Source organism: Schistocerca gregaria, chromosome 4 (genome assembly GCF_023897955.1).
Source record: "Schistocerca gregaria isolate iqSchGreg1 chromosome 4, iqSchGreg1.2, whole genome shotgun sequence".
Lineage (NCBI taxonomy): Eukaryota > Metazoa > Arthropoda > Insecta > Orthoptera > Acrididae > Schistocerca > Schistocerca gregaria.
This window is the reverse complement of record NC_064923.1, coordinates 401,320,063-401,340,800: the sequence shown is the minus strand read 5'-3', so window position 1 is coordinate 401,340,800 and position 20,738 is coordinate 401,320,063. Positions and strand designations below refer to the sequence as shown.

The 20,738-nt window shown below is 36.4% G+C and overlaps 1 protein-coding gene across 1 annotated transcript in view; it reads right to left on the bottom strand.

Annotated features, from left to right (window-relative positions):
• LOC126365901 (calcium load-activated calcium channel) overlaps nt 1–16,806 on the bottom strand; it is a 34,932-nt gene extending 18,126 nt beyond the window's left edge. Inside the window, exons 1-4 of the mRNA XM_050008621.1 lie at nt 16,532–16,806; nt 4,386–4,463; nt 758–932; nt 529–673 (exon numbers count right to left, since the gene is read on the bottom strand). Of these exons, the coding sequence (XP_049864578.1) occupies nt 529–673; nt 758–932; nt 4,386–4,463; nt 16,532–16,592 (459 nt within the window). The 5' untranslated portion in view covers nt 16,593–16,806. The remainder of the gene's footprint in view (nt 1–528; nt 674–757; nt 933–4,385; nt 4,464–16,531) is intronic.
• Nucleotides 16,807–20,738: the final 3,932 nt, after the last annotated feature.

The window sequence follows — 20,738 nt, the reverse complement described above, 5'->3', positions numbered from 1 at the left end:
CTTTTGGTGAAAAGTCTCACAATGTGGTTAAAGTTTCACCTAATAGAGGAACATCCCAGCTAACTTTATTTAAGAACCACAGGAACTTATGAATGAGCATTCTGACTGACTACAGACAATAGACTCATGATTCATCACAATTACTTCCCATCATTCACCATGCATATAGCCAACTGCAGCTGTCCCACTAATAATTATTTGTCTCCTGTAGCGGAGGTGAGTTATTACCAGATATGCTGAAAACCTGCTCATAATAAATAACATCTGTTTATCACCATTACAAATGTCAAATTACAATTTTAATTTAGATGATGTGACAAAGGTGTTACAGTGTTATTCTTTTGTGTGTGAATTGTTGGATGGCTTAGACAGAGGTCTACACGTGAAGTAAGAAATGATACCACACACAAATAAGACATACTGACGATTACGTCACAACTATTATCAACTGAAGCATATAAAACTCCATTCAAACTACAGTAGTAAAGTTCTATTGTAAAAAAGATCATTTTGTTATAGAAAACTTACCTGTCTAATAGACATTGTACAAAGAATGTACAAGAAGATAAAGGAACATTCTGTGTAATCATCTCCAGGCAGATTCCTGTGAGACAGTCCTTGGATCCATGAAATTGGAACAAAAGGTAATCTTGCAACAACTCTTCCATCAAAGCTGAATGAAAAGTTCAGTCATGTAGGACTTACAGAATGATTTAAACATTTTAGGCATTGGAAATTTCTTATGGAAGATACTTACATACTATTAAACATGCTCAAAAGAGCAGTGAAGGCAAAACCAATTGCAAAAACTGATTTCATTTTCACTAATGACAGATCTCTATTATTGTTCTTCAGTTTCTCTTCCTCTCTTTCTATTTTCTTCTTGTGTTGTTTATCAAAAGAGTCACCATGTGCCTCTTTGCGTTTCTCCACTGAAATTAAACAAACATGTATCATTACATTAATTTATTTACACTTTTCCATTAATTTGCAGATGATATGAACTCAAAATAAAGTTATGTATATATTTACCACCATTTACTGCACAGAATAAGGAATTCAGTAACTTAATCATGATTCAGACTGTAGTGAAGTTCCGTGTACACCCACTCTCCTTTGACCAATGATGATAAAACTTTTTTTAACAAATTGATCTGTTGGGATTAGGTGAGATGTGAGGCGGTGATGGTTTGGTTGTGCACTGATAAAGGAGGCAATCAAAGTGCCATTACAAAAAGCATACTTTTTAAATGGAGATTGTGGCGACTAACCTGTAGCATGGCCCCAGGCCTAGCATATGTTTTAGGCGTATTATATATTTAATTGTAAGTTATTCATCAGGACTATTTCATTTATATACACTGCGTCTCAGCTGAAAACCCTCGTTTTCACAGTACAGTTTGATGTTTTCAAGGTTTTAGGTGTTAATAACTAGAACAATCCCAACTAAAACAAACAATGATGGTTCAAGTACTCATAACTGGGCTATCAAGTATACATGATTGGATAAAAGTTATGTAGTGGATCCTTTTTCATTGTTAGTAACATGCCATTATCTAATATATCTATTCTGAATTTATCTTGGAGTTTTTGTTTTTATGATGAAACGTATGTGTGAAATATGGCATGGACAAAGACAGCAGTCATGCTACAGCTCAGTCTTACTGCAGCCTTTTTTTTTCATATTCAATGGCTTGGCCAACTCACGCCCAAACTATCACCTTCCAACCAGACTAAAAGCTCAAGCTATGCTCCAGATCAGTCTGTTACCACAGCTAGTAGGATCAACTCCCACACTCTAGCCCATGGTTTTATAGATTAGAGATTAGATTAGATTAGATTAATACTTGTCCCATAGATCATGAATACGACACTTCGTAATGATGTGGAACGTGTCAGGTTAATGAAAGATGTCTGTACAAGATATTACATTACACAAAATATTGCATGACACTAATGCTTAAGTTAGTTTTTTTTTCCCTCCCTTAATTTATATCTAAAAATTCAGCCAAGGAGTAGAAGGAGTTGTCATCTAGAAATTCTTTTAATTAATTTTTAAATGTTGGTTGACTATCTGTCAGGCTTTTGATGCTGTTTGGCAGGTGACCAAAGACTTTTGTGGCAGCATAATTTACCCCCTTCTGTGACAAAGTCAGATTTAACCCTGCATAGTGAAGATCATCCTTTCTCCTGGTGTTATAGCTATGCACACTGTTATTACTTTTGAACTGGGCTGGATTATTAACAACAAATTTCATAAGTGAATATATATACTGTGAGGTTATTGTGAGGATCCCTAGACCTTAAATAGATGTCTGCAGGATGACCATGGGTGGGCTCCAGCAATTATTCTGATTACACGTTTTTGAGCAATGAATACTTTTCTACTCAACGATGAATTACCCCAGAATATGATACCATACGAAAGCAGTGAATGAAAGTAGGCATAGTAAGCTAATTTACTGAGGTACTTATCACCAAAATTTGCAATAACCCTAATAGCATACGTAGCCGAACTCAGGTGTTTCAGCAGACCATCAATGTGTTGCTTCCAGTTTAAGCTCTCATCAATGGACACACCTAAAAATTTTGAAAATTCTACCTTAGCTACAGACTTATGTTCAAAGTCTATATTATTACTGGAGTTGTGCCATTTACTGTATGGAACTGTATATACTGTGTTTTATCAAAATTTAAAGAGAGTCCGTTTGCTGAGAACCACTTAATAATTTTGTGAAAAACATCATTTACAATTACATCACTTAGTTCTTGGTTTTTGGATGTTATTACTATACTTGTATCATCAGCAAAAAGAACTAACTTTGCATCTTCATCAATATGGAATGGTAAGTCATTAATGTATATCAAGAACAGTGAAGGACCTAAGACCGAACCCTGTGGGACCCCGTGCTTGATAGCCCCCTCCCCCAGTTTGAGGAATCAGCTGTTGTATTAACATTACATGAACCACTTATTTCAACTTTCTACATTCTTCCAGTTAAGTATGAATTAAACCATTTGTGCACTGCCCCCCTCAAACCATAATGATTTAGCTTATCTAAAAGAATTCCATGATTTACACAGTCAAAGGCCTTTGAGAGATCACAAAAAATACCAATGGGTGATGTCCAGTTATTCAGAGCATTTAATATTTGATCAGTGAAAGCGTATATAGCATTTTTGTTGAAAAGCCTTTCTGAAAACCAAACTGACATTTTGTTAGTACTTTATTTTTACATATATGGGAGGCTACTCTAGAATACATTACTTTCTCAAAAATTTTTGATTGAGCTGTCAGAAAGCACCATAGCAGTTACATACGACTGAACAATATTTGCCTTAATAGTGCAACTGCTCAAAGCTGACAAAGCTTTATCTTATTCTACAGTACTTTCAAGAAAGTAAGAATCCTGTAGCACTCATTTGGCATTGATAAAATGGATGTAGGTGTCGAAATCACATTTTTAAGAGATCTAAACAAATATAACTGCTTTATAGAACCTATCTCTGATTAACTATAGCGTTGTAGGTGGTGTAAAAAATAAGTTACTTTACCAAAGTGATTGATTTTATTCACTCACATTTCATGAGTGGCTATGTTGCTTATAACATAACTAAAGTTAGTGTAGTCCAGTGCCCTTATATTTGGCCTGCATATTATAATTTAAAACAAATAACTGACAAACTGACACTTACCAATTTTAAACAGGGGTCTTATGGTGGAAGTTTACAATAGGGAGAATGTCATACTCGTGTTTCGTGCAAGAATGTTATCAGCTCTTGACATGAAGTATGATGGGAACAAATGAAGGTGTATCAGCTGTTTGCATTATGCAGCCAATGATAGAGCAGCGAGCAGATGACATGTTTTGAAGTAATAGATTCAGAAGAAAGGGTGAAACATTGCTGTAAACGAGGATTATAACTGCTCCTTTTGAGTACCAGCTACTTAAACTGTACTATTATCTGCATCAGCAAACCAAGGACAGTGTTGTAACTCATGATATATTTGAAAAAGCAGTAAAACATTTATCTGCAATCGATCTACATGAGCATACTGAGTAAGGGATGACTGTTTTTTTTTTTATTGAATCATGGGAGGAGTTAGGTAGATCATCTTTTTTTCATTAAATAATGGGTGATGGTAGGTGGATGAATGTTTATTAATATAGCAAACATGCAACTCATTATTAATACAGTATTTGTATACCTTATACAGGAGATTATGGACACACAAACAATTCATCTCTACACCTTTACCTGTTGTAATAGATTTAGATTTTAATATTACTTGCAGAAAGTTTCACACAGATAACTTCACTAGATATCTAGACCTATACATCTATAATAGTTTCAATCAGATTCTAAATGCTACATATACTTACATCTTTTACTCTGTCTCTCTACTTCAGCTTTTAGTTTCTGATATTTTTCTGTTCTGTACACCATTAGCCACGTAAGACCTAAAAAAAGATATCATTTAGCTGTGACTATTGTACTGAATTTCAGTAAACAGTTTTTAAAGGACTTGCTCTGAGGGATCAGCTAAGAATTATAGTCGAGCAAAAACCTGTTTCTACTACACACATTGAAAACTACAAATGCAAACAAATCCATTTTAAGTACTGTCTACCTCTACAATCGGTACATGACTGAGAAGGGCACAGCACAGCAAGTGTACTGGTTATTATGGCTTTTTCCAATTCCATTTACATATGGCACGTGGGAAGACTGAGTGCTTAAGTGCATACTTAATTAGTCTAATCTTGTATCTTTTCTTATCTTTTCTTTGCAACTCCAGCATAGGAGGGGGGGAGGGGGGTGGCGCCGGGGCGGGGGGGGGGGGGGGCGTTAGAGACCGGATGGGATTGGGAAGGGTGTTATAGTACACTCCTAGATTCATCCCTTAAAGCTGGTTCTACAAACTTGCTAAGTAAGTTTTCATGGGATAGTTTGAATCTTACTTCAAGCATCTGCTATTTAAGTTCTTCTTCATCTTCATGACATTTTCCCATGGGCTGAAAAAACCTACGACCACTTGTGCTGCCCTTTTTTTGTATCTATTTAAGTCTCTTTGGTACATGTCCTACAATACGTGAGCAGTGAATGTTTAAATCAAGTTGACAATCTTTTCATCACACTGAGGATTATCAAGATCTAACTGAACATTTGAGCAACTGTTTTTGAACAGTATTTCATTACAAATAACTGAATCATCTAAAAAAGTATTAAGTTATTATTAATACCAGCTTCTTTCAGACAGCATTTCATTATAGATCCCTGCATCCTCTACAAAAAGTATTAAGTTCTTTTAAAAACTGTCCATAAGGTTATTAACATACAACATGAACTGTAAAGATCTCAATGCACTCCTCTGAGGAATGCCCCAAGCTACTTCTACATTTGTCGATGACTCTCCATCCGAGATAACTTACTGCATACTTCCTACCAAAAAACACTCACTCCAGTCACAAATTTCACTTGATACCCCACACAAAAGTACTTTTGATAATAAGCATAGATGTGGTACTGAGCCAAATGCTTGTCGGAGACTGAGAAATACTGCACCTAACTGCCTGCCTTGATCCAAGGCTTTCAGTTATTTTATGCGAGAAAAGTGGAAAATAGGTTCAAAGTGATTGATGTTCTCAGTGTCCATGCTGCCTGGCATACAAGAGGTCATTCTGTTCATGATACCTCATTATGCTTGAGATCAGAATGTGTTCTAAGATTCTGCAACAAATGGGTGTCAAAGATAGTGATTAAATAGTTATGTCATTCAACATTAAAGACAGATGTAATTTTACTGACACAATGATCCTCATAAATTTCGGTTTGTGATGTTACATAGCATCAAATTAAGTTTTCTGCAATGTCAAGGAATTTGTGGAAATCCCTTGTTCCTTTTAGTGCTATACAGTTTTCAAATCTGGTTTGAAGTATTGTTTTCATATGCAAAACCACTTCTTCTTTCTTGATCAGACAATACGTAAAGATGGTTTGTGGTTGATCTTTGTAGACTGGCTTTACTTCATGTTTTGTTGTTCCTTCTACTCCATCAAATGCATTTTTTACCATGGCAAGATGCAAAAAAGTGCCATTCAGCCTCCAATCCAAAGCCTATTTTGTGGTTGCACAAACTTGAAAAACTCTTTTTGTTCTTATATGGACTACCACTTCCATCTGAAAAGTATATCAGCTTCTCAACCTCGGGAAAATTTCCTTTTATGTAACCTATTACATACTTTTGAAACACATGTACACCCAATGTGTTGTGCTGTAAGTAGTCACTTAGAACACAAATTGAAAAACTGAAAACTTCATCTTTCTCATTTTTAAAGTAGATAATAAAAGGATGCACTGTTGCCTGGTCATTAACCCAGTGGTACCCCTGTATTGCATCCCGAATCACAAATGTAAAATTTTCTGCAAAATCAGCTAGCACTATGCATCCAGCTTCATGAAGTTGTGCTTTTTTGTCCTTAAAAAACCTAACTTTGGATTTTAGAAACATAGTGGTGACTTTCGTGTTTTTGTAAGTTATCAATTAAAGATTACAAGTACTCTTCCTGTGATTTAACCACTGTTATCATTTGTGCCCTGTCAGTTGTGACCCACTGTTTGAAGGTAATACTGTCTGGCATTTCCTCATCACATTCATGAAACAATTCAACAACGGTTTCCTTACCAGGGCATTTATTACACAAACTCATCACGCAGTCATTACTGTTAGTGTACAGACCATGAAATCTAGCAACACTTTGTAGTTAAGCTCACTGAGTTTTGCACCCACAATCATCAGTTTGACATTTTGATTATGTAAACACATACGGAGTGTGTCACTGAGAATCCAGTGATAGTGTTAACTAAATATATGCCACAATTAAATTTTATTACAATGAAACAATAAACCATTTAAATAGGCAACATCCATAAGATCGGTTGTAGAATGTTGTTGTTGTTGTCTTCAGTCCTGAGACTGGTTTGATGCAGCTCTCCATGCTACTCTGTCCTGTGCTAGCTTCTTCATCTCCCAGTACCTACTGCAACCTACATCCTTCTGAATCTGCTTAGTGTATTCATCTCTTGGTCTCCCTCTACGACTTTTACCCTCCACACTGCCCTCCAATGATAAATTTGTGATTCCTTGATGCCTCAGGGACATGTCCTACCAACCGATCCCTTCTTCTAGTCAAGTTGTGCCACAAACTTCTCTTCTCCCCAATCGTATTCAATACCTTCTCATTAGTTACGTGATCTATCCACCTTATCTTCAGCATTCTTCCGTAGCACCACATTTCGAAAGCTTCTATTCTCTTCTTGTCCAAACTATTTATAGTCCATGTTTCACTTCCATACATGGCTACACTCCATCCATACAAATACTTTCAGAAATGACTTCCTGACTCTTAAATCTATACTCGATGTTAACAAATTTCTCTTCTTCAGAAACGCTTTCCTTGCCATTGCCAGTCTACATTTTATATCCTCTGTACTTCGACAACCATCATCAGTTATTTTACTTCCTAAATAGCAAAACTCCTTTACTACTTTAAGTGTCTAATCTAATTCCCTCAGCATCACCCGATTTAATTTGACTACATTCCATTATCTTTGTTGTGCTTTTGTTGGGGTTCATCTTATATCCTCCTTTCAAGACACTGTTCATTCCGTTCAACTGCTCTTCCAAGTCCTTTGCTGTCTCTGGGAGAATTACAATGTCATCGGCGAACCTCAAAGTTTTTACTTCTTCTCCATGAATTTTAATACCTACTCCGAGTTTTTCTTTTGTTTCCTTTACTGCTTGCTCAATATCCAGTTGGAATAGCATCGGGGAGAGGCTACAACCCTGTCTCACTCCTTTCCCAACCACTGCTTCCCTTTCATGCCCCTCGACTCTTATGACTGCCATCTGGTTTCTGTACAAATTGCAAATAGCCTTTCGCTCCCTGTATTTTACCCGTCACCTTCAGAATTTGAAAGAGAGTATTCCAGTCAACATTGTCAAAAGCTTTTTCCAAGTCTACAAATGCTAGAAACGTAGGTTTGCCTTTTCTTAATCTTTCTTCTAGGATAAGTCGTAAGATCAGTATTGCCTCACGGGTTCCAACATTTCTACGGAATCCAAACTGATCCTCCCCAAGGTCTGCATCTACCAGTTTTTCCATTCGTCTGTAAAGAATTCGCGTTAGTATTTTGCACCTGTTACTTATTAAACTGATAGTTCGGTAATTTTCACATCTGTCAACACCTGCTTTCTTTGGGATTGGAATTATTATATTCTTCTTGAAATTTGAGGGTATTTCGCCTGTCTCATACATCTTGCTCACCAGCTGGTAGAGTGTTGTCATGACTGGCTCTCCCAAGGTCGTCAGTAGTTCTAATGGAATGTTGTCTACTCCTGGGGCCTTGTTTCGACTCAGGTCTTTCAGTGCTCTGTCAAACTCTTCACGCAGTATCTTATATCCCATTTCTTCTTCATCTGCATCCTCTTCCATTTCCATAATATTGTCCTCAAGTACATCACCCTTGTATAAACCCTCTATATACTCCTTCCACCTTTCTGCCTTCCCTTCTTTGCTTAGAACTGGGTTGCCATCTTAGTTCTTGATATTCCTACAAGTGGTTCTCTTCTCTCCAAAGGTCTCTTTAATTTTCCTGTAGGCAGTATCTATCTTACCCCCAGTGAGAGAAGCTTCTACATCCTTACATTTGTCCTCTAGCCATCCCTGCTTAGCCATTTTTGCACTTCCTGTCGATCTCATTTTTGAGACGTTTGTATTCCTTTTTGCCTGCTTCATTTACTGCATTTTTATATTTTCTCCTTTCATCAATTAAATTCAATATTTCTTCTGTTACCCAAGCAGCTCTCGTCTTTTTACCTACTTGATCCACTGCTGCCTTCACTACTTCATCCCTCAGAGCTACCCATTCTTCTTCTACTGTGTTTCTTTCCCCCATTCCTGTCAATTGTTCCTTATGCTCTCCTTTAAACTCTGTACAACCTCTGGTTCTTTCAGCTTATCCAGATCCCATGTCCTTAAATTCCCACCTTTTTGCAGTTTCTTCAGTTTTAATCTACAGGTCATAACCAATAGATTGTGGTCAGAATCCACATCTGTCCCTGGAAATGTCCTACAATTTAAAACCTGATTCCTAAATCTCTGTCTTAGCATTATATAATCTATCTGATACCTTTTAGTATCTCCAGGATTCTTCCATGTATACAACTTTCTTTGTAGAATAATGTGAATTATTTCCTCATTTTAAAAAATTCATATCTTTTTCACAGTTAGATATCAATGTTGAAATTTTTACAGTACATTGCTATCATATAGGTGTACAAACTGTGCAAAAATCATATTTTTATATTCAGTCCCACCTGAGATAACTAACCCCAAAACTATACATAAAATGAAAATTTTCAAAAATTCATAAAAAATTAAGGAAACATTTGCAAGTCTTCTTGCTCTATATGAAGCTAGTAGTGTACGGTATCCAACTATAGGAAAGAAATAGACTCTTGTAAATCACTCCTTGTTTGTTACTTTTGGGCCTAAAAACTGGATTTTTGAAAATTTGGATACCAAATTTTGGAGGTCATTTTGACTGGTTATTTTTGAATTTTGGTTATTTTGTGTACTAGACAATGTTGTAGTGGGCACTTTTCTAAAATCAATCATGTCAATTGCATTGTTGTAACTTACCCCAGTGCAGAGATATTCAAATTTTTGCTAATGTCTACAGACTCAAAAATAGTCACGGGCCTAAATATAAAAATGGTCACCATCTGGAAAAGATGCAAGATAAATTATTTAACTCTTTGTCTGCCATGTGAGTTAAATATAAATCACAGGAAGTGTTCTCTTAGGGGCCACGTGAAGTAAATACAACTCACGGACATTTTTCCATTTAAAGCTCCGTGGTGTAGTTGTAACTCAGAGGAGCACGCCGGACTCCGAGTTATAGTAGGTTATGGCACCAGTAACAAATCATGTTTATGGCCAAGAGCTCAAGAGTAGTTATTGACATTTGAATTTGTGAGTGATATATAACTCTCATGGCTTAGTCAATTGGACTTTTCTTCTTTTTATTATTTGTTTATTATTTAGTTTGACATAATACACAGTAGATTGTAATTGCAAATCACATACAGTTTTATTGACATTCTTCAACTCTAATTGTAACAACAATGAAACTGAAAAATTTGGATCATTCCACTTTGTTTCCCTAACACCTGTATGCACTGTGCTTTATGAAAAAACACTCTACACAAAAATATGAAAGACAATTCTTAGATTTCTATGCAGTTTCTTTGCATTTCTTGACATCTTGCTCTTGTCCAAATTCATTTTTCTTTTTCCCTAGCACACTGTACATCTACATATGGCTGCTCCCATGTTCACAAGTGCACAATGGCTCATCGGCATCTTCTGAAAGGAGTAGTCTCAAAGTCACTTCCTTTTTGAATTCTGTGATTGTGATCTTCTTGTTGTTGATGTATCGGTAAGTCACATGAGCATTTACCAGTGCTGACCCTGTCAACAATTCAATTGCAAGCTTCCTGTAACGCGTCAAACCCTGCCTTAGACAATGCGAATACGACTTAATTTTCTCAGAAAGCTGCTTCTTCTTCTTCTCCATGAACAATACTCAGCATCACAACATACCTGTTATCTTTCCATTTCAGTACTACTACACCTGTGGTACTTTCCTTTGCTTTGCGTTCCCTCTTCTTCAGTTTTGCCTGTACAACACCTTGAGGATTCAGTTTTCTGTTTTATCTTAGAGTACCAACTAAATGTGTTGACTGTTCAAGAAGCTGGTGTGCTAGATACACACTTGTGCAAAAATTGTCTGTATATAAGATTCTGCCCTCATTGAGTAATCCGCTCATAACAACAGAAGTGGCAAGAGGAACACCAGGATTCGCATTCTTCCCACAGTAAACTTACATATTCCAGGTGTAGCCATCCTTTAGACAAAGTTTGAACAACTTAATTCCGAATTTATGGCCCTTATTATTTATATACTGAATGAAATTTAGCCTTCCTCGAAATGGCACAAGTGTTTGGTCAATGCAAAGTTGTTTCTCTGGCACAACTACACTTTGAAATCACCACAGTAATTTATCAATAAGAGGTTGAATTTTTGATAAGCGGTTTACCAATGGGCACTGGTTGTTATCGGAAAAATGCCATATACGTAAAAGCAGTTAAAAACAAATGTGTGACATAACATTTTTTACACTGTCGTGATAGAGCATATTTCTTGACCAATAATTTGGAATCCTCAGTTTTACATTTAGTGACATCCATAACAAAAATCCTAAAAATTGTTAAATTGCAGTTTTGCTGACATTAGTCTGCTTTTTGAGTCTTGAATTAACTGTTACTGAGTGACTTTCTAAGACTTGTTTTGTGTACAAACCAGTTTGTTGAGTCACGTATTCTAGAATTTCATCAGGTACAAAATATTTGAAGAAATCATATGGTGTCTTGCCTTTGAGAGTTAGTGTAACAGAAGCATTTACACCAGAACTGGAATGAATAATTGTAAAGTTTTTCATATTTTACCCGTAACTGGCCTACAGACAATCTCATTAGAATTTGTTCTAAGTGTGTCATCCTCATCTTCAGAAATTCATTATATCACGCTAACTTCAACTGAACCTGAATCAACTGCAGTAGTTATGGCACTAACATGGTTAGAGCTGCTTTGTTGCCTGGTTATAACAGCTGTGAAGTTCGGTTCTTTGACTAAATGTGAACATAAAACTCTTCTTCCTACTTCACTCATGTGATTCCATCATCAGAGGTTCTGGTTTCCCTTCCGGTCTCCTCTGGTAAAAATTTGTTTGAGCTATCACCAAAAAAGACATAGAATCTTCATCACTTATGCCTATAACTTCATCTAAAGGCTGCTGTACATGCCTTTGTTCATCTTTGTAACTTCTACGAGACATTTTATTCTGCTACTAGGGTGATGCAGCCAATAGTTGATTGATTAACAATTTGAGTTTACGTTTATATTTTTTATAGAACATCTACTTGAAGGAAGAAGTTGATAACAACACATATCACAGAAAAGTTTCCTGTAAAGAATGACATACATGCAATTAACTTTGAAATGCTTATTCCCTACATTTTCTGAATTTCAGTTACAGTGGTCAGAAATTACCAATAGTTGATTATACAGTTCCACAAAATGATCGCCCATAGTCCAGTAGTTGATCAATATGCAAAAATAAAATCATCTGACATTAAATTGATAATTACATATGGGAACATAATTTTAACACACTTACATGAATGATTAACATACTGAACAATTGTTTCAATGAAATAAAACAATATAACATAGTAGCCTACACACAACAATAAACTATACACAAGTCTGCTCACAGTTTCATTCCAGTTTTCCAATATCAACAGGACGTTGAAACTTGTAACGCAGCCTGCCTCCTGTAGAGATAATAGAGGGTTCTGGAAGTATTGCTAAAATCTGTGAAGAGTGAACAGTGCTTATCTCATCTTCATCAGTCTTAAACAGTGTGTTTCTTTCATCGCAGATTTTCAAACACATTACCTCAATGTCCTCTTCTGTAGTAACTCTTTGAACAGTGCACAGAAATTTATGCTTATTATTCTTTTGGCCTGGAAACAAGAACAAAGCAAAATCTCCTTCTTTGAATGCAGGCCTTCGAATGTCATGCCTCTTCTCAGTGGTAGCAAGGTTTTTATTACCGTCAGACTCATTTTCTGATGTGTCTTCACGAAGGTTCCATTCATCACTGATGGATTCCGACTATGAACTGTCTTTTCTTACAGGTTTCTTTTTTGGTGGTTTTTCCTTCTCAGCCTCTGGAAACAGTTTCCTTCCTTTTCTTTTTTTCTCATTCGTCTGTTTTGCCATTTTATGTTGTTCTATTCTAGCTCATTTGGCAGCTTCTGTGTTAGCTTTTAATTCTTCCTTTGATTTGTTCCAGTCTAGCCACTGTTTGGATGTTGTTGCATATGGTATGTACTCTCTTTTCCTTCCAGCCTTTATAGGGGATTCAGTAGGCAAAGTAATATGATTATCAAAATCTGGACTGATTCTGTTTTTCTGAGATGATTGGGATGAACAGCATTTTGGAGTGTCTGCTTCAGGGTTGACTAGATGTGAAAGGGGGCTGAGGAGGATCTGAACTGTCATTTTCTTGTACTGAATTTTGATCTCCTTACTTTTCATTATGACATGTGGATGATTCATCTTGTGAGTCACAAGATATTTTGCTGTTAGTACACATTTGAGGATCTCCTGCTGGATTTTCTGGTGTAATGATGGATTGTTCTGTACTACACAAATGCAGACATAGCATGTTAGCATCTGTAGTTTTATTTGTTGAAGGTGATTTACAAGTAGCATGAATTTTACGCCAAACCTGAAACAGTTCTTCTGCTCCTGGATCACCTTCCCATCCATTTTTCTCTGCTGCACGGAATTCTTCTGCTCTACCTCTCTTCATTAAAGATTCAAAATGCAAAAGATGTTCAACACCAAATGATGATGGTTTTATTGCATTACCACACGTTATAGCAGGTGCACAATGTCTAGATTTGCTGGACATGCATCTAGCATAGTCCACTGCATCAGGATCATAAGGGAAAAGACCACACTTCCTGAAACCATTTTTCACTGTTTCAGGAGTAGCCTTTTCATTGAAAACAGTCTCAAGCAATGGGCCAAATACAGTTTTTGTTACAAATTTGTTACCATTTTTGTCTTTCCAATTATATACAGCATCTCTCCATCCAGATTTCAGGGGACAAAATATTGCCACATCAGCTGGTTGAAGCAAATGAGTCGCATTTGGATACAATGCAAATTGTATTATCCCATTGTCGGCACAAAACTTAGCAACTTTATATGATGTATGAGATTTGTGCCCACCCACCAATAAAATAATAGGAAATTTGACTCTCTCTTTCTTCAGCCATGGAAGGAAAATGTTGGCAATGTATTCAAAGCAGAGCGCTCCTGTCATCCAGCCTTTTTTTGACCGCCCAATGCCCCATTCACTGTTCAAATTCTCGGATATGTCCCTTGAAATTTTCTGAAGTGGAAATACAACCATTGGGGGTACAATGTCTCCAGCAGCATTGAAATTTGCCATTACAGTAATGGCCTCCTTTTCATTGCCACTTTTGACTTCATACAGTTTGTCAAAAGAAATTGGACCCAGAACTTTTCCAGTTTTAGGACATGTTTCAAATCCTGTTTCATCTGCATTATAAATTCTTTCTGGTTCATTTAAAATGTCCAAATTATTACCCTGCTGAAGATGCTGATGAAGTTCATTGAACCACTGGCTGATATTTTCCTCAGTAACAACTGCTCTGGCAGTATTTATGCTCTCAGCATGCCGTTCTGATACATCAGGGCGACGTTTCATGAATGACTTAAACCATTTTTCACCAGGCCTTCCATCTTTGAATGGTGTAGGTCTTCCATCTGCCAAAACAATGTCACTCACAGTTTCATACAGCGTCCTTCACTTTATTGGAAAGCCTTTTTTAGCATTGGCATGGATCCAGCTAACCAATAAATTCTATTCAGCCTGAACTTGGTCCCATCTTACGCTGCATAGGTATCTTTCCTTTAATTTTGTTATTTAGCATACTAAATGGGATACCAAAATGTTTTGCAGCTTTCCTCATACTACTGCCACCCGCCTGAACTGCTTCTACTGCACATTGTAAGTCTTCCTCAGAATACTTATAAAATTCTTTTTTCGACTTATCTTCTTTTGGAGCCATTTATTAATTCAGTCTGTAGATTTCACTCCTGTAAATAGAGGAATGAAACTAATGACTGATAAAAATTTTATCTGTATGCCTCAATACTTGTTGGTTGATCATATGTAAACCAGTAGATGATCACCCTGATCAACTACTGGAAGCCATATAAATTTCACATTTTCATCAGTATAGGACAGAAGAAAGGAATGCCTACTTGGTCCATGGTTAAAAGCAACTCTTTGTGAGAAAATTCTAAAAAGTACCAGTAATTGATCATTATGACCAACTACTGGAAAACATGCTTTCATGCACTCCAGTAGTTGATACCCCCCCCCCCCCCCTTAAAGAAGACTGAAGCAATAATTTACACTTCCTTTATGGTAATTGATAGAATCAATCATAATGAGTTATCTGTTAACACATTTCATCATATTTCAGTATTTAGTACTTGTGTCAATAAATATCTGTATCACTGTAACCTACCTTACAATTAGTCTAGATGCCCTGACACTAAATATGTTTGCCATCGTATGTTCTTTATATGCTCTTACATTTTTAAGAGTGTCAGTGCTGCCAACTCTGATAATTTAAAGATTAGAATGAAATGACCAACTACTGGGTGGTGATCAACATATATCAATTTGTTATAGAGCAAACAACACTGAATAGGCTGTAGCAACAATGCAGGAATGCAATAATGGAATGGTAGACAAATAATGCTGTGGAATGAAAACCTGACAGGAGTACAATGCCTAAAATTATTAGCAACATAGCAAATGACACACCTAGTACCTTTACTCTGCGGCCATGAGAATCAATGTAACTCACACAAAAAAAAAAATTAAAAAAGGTACTAAAATGCCATATTTTCACTTTATTTGCAATTAACAAGTTTACTTGGAGCAAACTAAAGCAGGATATTTGAAAAAAAGTAAAATAGCTCCAAGGAGTCGGTAACCCAAATATACCATGGCAGTCATCGTGTTAAAAAAAAATGTTTTAAACTTCTCAAATATAGGACAATCACATAAAAAACTTAAATATTTAAAAATGGTCAAGCAACCATATGGATTGACCCTTTCTCTGGAGCGTTTTTCAGTATTTTTTCATAAAACTGACTCCGTTCAAGTTTACAGTGGAGTCAATTTTGCATAATAATCAATTATATATACATAAAACGACAGAGAAAATAAATAGCTTATTTAAGAACTAAAAGACTTTCTTTCTTATTTTAGAAAAACATATATTATAATTATCAGTTTCTATGAATTCTTCAGTTGAATAGAATACGCTGTATTTTGGCCAAGTTTGTAATATGCTCTTACATTTATTAAACGGTACCGTGCGATAAATGCAGATAGTATACGCACTTTTTATAAGTAAATACTAACGAAAAATTAAATGTAGAAAGAGCTGATCCTTTATTTACAGTTCTTTTAAACAATTTCGTGTTTGCATATAGATTGTGTGATACCTTAAGAGTTAAAATACACGCACTGAAAAGGGAACTACCTCAAATAACAGCACATGTTCATTGTAAACATACAGGTTAAGACGATCAGTCACTCAATTAACACTTCCAACGCAGGATGCCTATTCCCATGCCATTCACTCTGGCAAAAACGACGTGATTCTCTAATTACAGTTGTGTAGTTTTAAATAAAAATTCGAAAGTTTAGGAAAATAAAACGTGTTATTCCAACAGAAAAAACTGAAGAAAAATTATTAATGTCATTAAATACTCTCACCTTCTCCCAACAACGCTGTGCATACCGATATGAAAAGAATCAACAACGTATCAGCCCACATTTTGTTCCACAACACAAAACTCACACCACGTAACACAGCTGATCACAGTCAACACTCAACAATCAACATAACAAGGAACAATTGCATTTTGAATTTTGGCGAAAGATGCGGCACTTCGAATGACACAAGATTACCAAAGAACTCCAAGAGCTCCCATTCTACACGCAACTAATACTTGCACCTCCCTCACGCCGCCAACTACGTACTAGCCAGCGAAATGGGCTATGGAAACAAGCTATTGTCTAACTATCATGGCAGTTGGTCTGACAGAGAGGCTAAAAATCGTTTGAAGCCAGGTTCACACTAAATGTGAACACATCAGAAGCCGACGTTATCGTCAAATGGTGATGTGTTCACATCAAGCGTAACGTCAGCGCAACGTTGATTCCCTTATTTTGCCCACTACCGAACGGTAAGAGTGATGTTATAGGTCCCTCTACAAGATCAAGCTGATCAAGTAATATGTCTCATCCTGCTATTTTTGCCACCTATTTGACCATGTACCGCTGCTATTTGACATGTAAGTCAAACACAGATCGTGTTAGACAAATATCTTGGTTTATGGAAAACTTGAAAACGTGGTGGACGTTGTTTCTTTTTATGTTACGCCAAATATTATAAATTGAAGAGTAGAATAGACTATTTATTCGCCTCTCAGTATTTTTTTGTCACTTAACTGGATTCGTAAAACTTGTTCAATAATCAGTTACATATACAAAAAGTAAATACATTATTTAAGACCTAAATATTTTCTTTATCACTTAGGAAAAAAGTATATTATTGTCATTAGCTTCTAGGAATTCTTTAGTTAAATAAAATTAACTGTATTTTAGTCAACTTTATAATGTGCTCTTTCATTATTAAGTAGTATTGTTCGAGCTGATTATGGTAACTTGCTGAAAATTTTATGCTCACGTAGGCCTGTTTATAGTTATTATTGACTACAGAAAGTCTTAAGGAAGGTAAATCAAACAAGATGACATGAAATCCCACGTTCATTTTTATATATTTTCTCTAACACATATTAAACAGTTATATTCATACACAGTATCGGCAATGTCATACTACTAAGACTTTTAAAGTGGTTTCTGCAGAACTCTCTGGATGATAACCCTATTAAATATCTGATTGGCTTCTTCTACCATCTGAATATAATTGGTAAATAGCCACAGAGCAATAGTCCATAACAAATTTGCATGCTGTTGTTGTGGTCTTCAATCCTGAGACTGGTTTGATGCAGCTCTCCATGCTACTCTATCCTGTGCAAGCTTCTTCATCTCCCAGTACGTGCTGCAGTCTACATCCTTCTGAATCTGCTTAGTTTATTCATCTCTTGGTCTCCCTCTATGATTTTTATCCTCCACACTGCCCTCCAATACTAAATTGGTGATCCCTTGATGCCTCAGAACATGTCCTACAAACTGATCCCTTCTTCTAGTCAAGTTGTGCCACAAACTCCCCTTCTCCTAAATTCTATTCAAAGTTTTTACTTATTCTCCATGAATTTTAATACCTACTCCGAGTTTTTCTTTTGTTTCCTTTACTGCTTGCTCAGTATACAGATTGAATGACATCAGGGAGAGGCTACAACCCTGTCTCACTCCCTTCCCAACCACTGCTTCCCTTTCATGTCCCTCGACTCTTATAACTGCCATCTGGTTTCTGTACAAATTGTAAATAGCCTTTCGCTCCCTCTATTTTACCCCTGCCACCTTCAGAATTTGAAAGAGAGTATTACAGTCAACATTGTCAAAAGCTTTCTCTAAGTTTACAATTACTAGAAACGTAAGTATGCCTTTCCTTAATCTATCTTCTAAGATAACTCGTAGGGTCAGTATTGCCTCATGTGATCCAATATTTCTACCAGTTTTTTAATTCATCTGTAAAAAATTCCCTTTAGTATTTTGCAGCAGTAACTTGTTAAACTGATAGTTCGCTAATTTTCACATCTGTCAACACCTGCTTTCTTTGGGATTGGAATTATTATATTCTTCTTGAAGTCTGAGGGTATCTCACTTGTCTCATACATCTTCCTCACCAGATGGTAGAGTTTTGTCAGGACTGGCTCTCCCAAGGCTTCAGTAGTTCTAATAGGAATGTTGTCTACTCCCGGGGTCTTGCTTCCACTTAGATCTTTCAGTGCTCTGTCAAACTCTTCATGCAGTATCAAATCACCCATCTCAACTTCATCTTCATGCTCTTCCATTTCCATAGTATTGTCTTCAAGTACATAGCTCTTGATAAACCATTTGCATGCTCCTTCCACCTTTCTGCTTTCCCTTCTTTGCTTAGAACTGGGTTTCCATTTGAACTAATGATATTCATACAAGTGATTCTCTTTTTTCCAAAGGTCTCTTTAATTTTTCTGTAGGAAGTGCCTGTCTTACCCCTAGTTGAGATAAGCCCCTACATCTTTACATGTGTCCTCTAGGCATCCCTGCTTAGCCATTTTGCACATCCTCTCGATCTCATTTTTGAGACGTTTGTATTCCTTTTTGACTGCTTCATTTACTGAAATTTTTATATTTTCTCCTTTCATCAATTAAATTCAATATCTCTTCTGTTACCCAAGGCTTTCTAGTAGCCCTCATCTTTTTACCTACTTGATCCCCTGCTGTTCACTATTTCATTTCTTAAAGCTACCCATTCTTCTTCTACTGTATTTCTTTCCCCTATTCTTGACGATCGTTCCCTAATACTCTCTCGCTTTCATAATTCTTAAACCATGTGTTAGTTATGATTAAGTTATGCTCTGTGCAAAATTCTACCATGTGGCTTTCTCTTTCATTTATTTCACCCAGTTCATACTCACCTACTACGTTTCCTTCTCTTCCTTTTCCTACTATCGAATTCCAGTTCCCCATGACTATTAAATTTTCGTCTCCCTTCACCATCTGAATAATTTCTTTTATCTCATCATACATTTCTTCAATTTCTACATCATCTGCAGAGCTAGTTGGCATATAAACTTGTCCTACTGTAGTACTATAATAGAAAATGTTAATTGCGGCTTTGTCCTAAAATAGGGTACTGTAATCCTCTGTAAGCTGTAATATGGGAACAATGGAAATATGATGAATCTAATATGGCGACTCAGCAATAGCGAGCAAGGGATGTCCCTTGACTGCTTTGCAATTTCAGCCAAGTGCCAGATATACTTCCAATGTTTTGTCACTCGTTTTATATGCAATGATGTCTTACAAAGATATGTAAATTACACATAATTAAGCCAATGTCATAAAAAACACAGGCATTTTGCGAAAAGACTATTGATAGTAAACAGGTGAATGGCATTAAAGATACATGTAACCTCACCTCAGATCACCAAAGACTCTAATATCAAAGTGATACAAGGACATCTGTAATATAGTCATAAAAGTAAGTTAGAGATTTCAATTGTTACAACATTGGTTCAGTGTAGTGACAGTCAACAAAAAGCACTCATTGAACAAAACTAACATCGACTAAACCAGGCTGTGATACCGGCAAAAGCATCTAACCCAACAAAAGCAGCAGAACCAAGTTCCACACCCGAAGATATTCAAGATACAACGAGAAGAACTGGGTACTGGAAAGCAGAAGCAGTACCTACAGGAGACCCACTAAGGACATCAACAGATCCAGTCTCAAAAGTATCACCAAGGACATCTAATTTTACATGTATCAGTGAACACCACCAATCAACCACTATCATCCCAGCAACAGGAGGAAGTTCAGCAATTTCAGTGAAAAGAAGTGTAAGGCAACCATGTCATCTACAAGATATTTTATTCCCAAAAAGCTTCAAGACCAAATTATGATAACTAGTGCACCGATCAACCACACCTCCAGTAGCAGTCCTTGACGCAAAACCAGAAACCACCTCAACATCGACCACACAAGTAAAATTACCAGAGAGATGGAGAACTGCCCCTTTCACCATCAGAACATTTTCTTATGACCAATGGAAAAAACCAACTCATGCTTCTAGATGAGAATGAAGATTTCCCACACAATTTAAATTCAGGAATAAAGGTAAGTGGTCAACCAACTACAATCAGAACAAATCTAAAATCTCACCAGGTCACTCTTCTTCATCAGAATATACAGTCACTTAGGAATAAAGTAAGAGAGCTTGAAATCTTGCTATCAAGTGAACTCAAATAT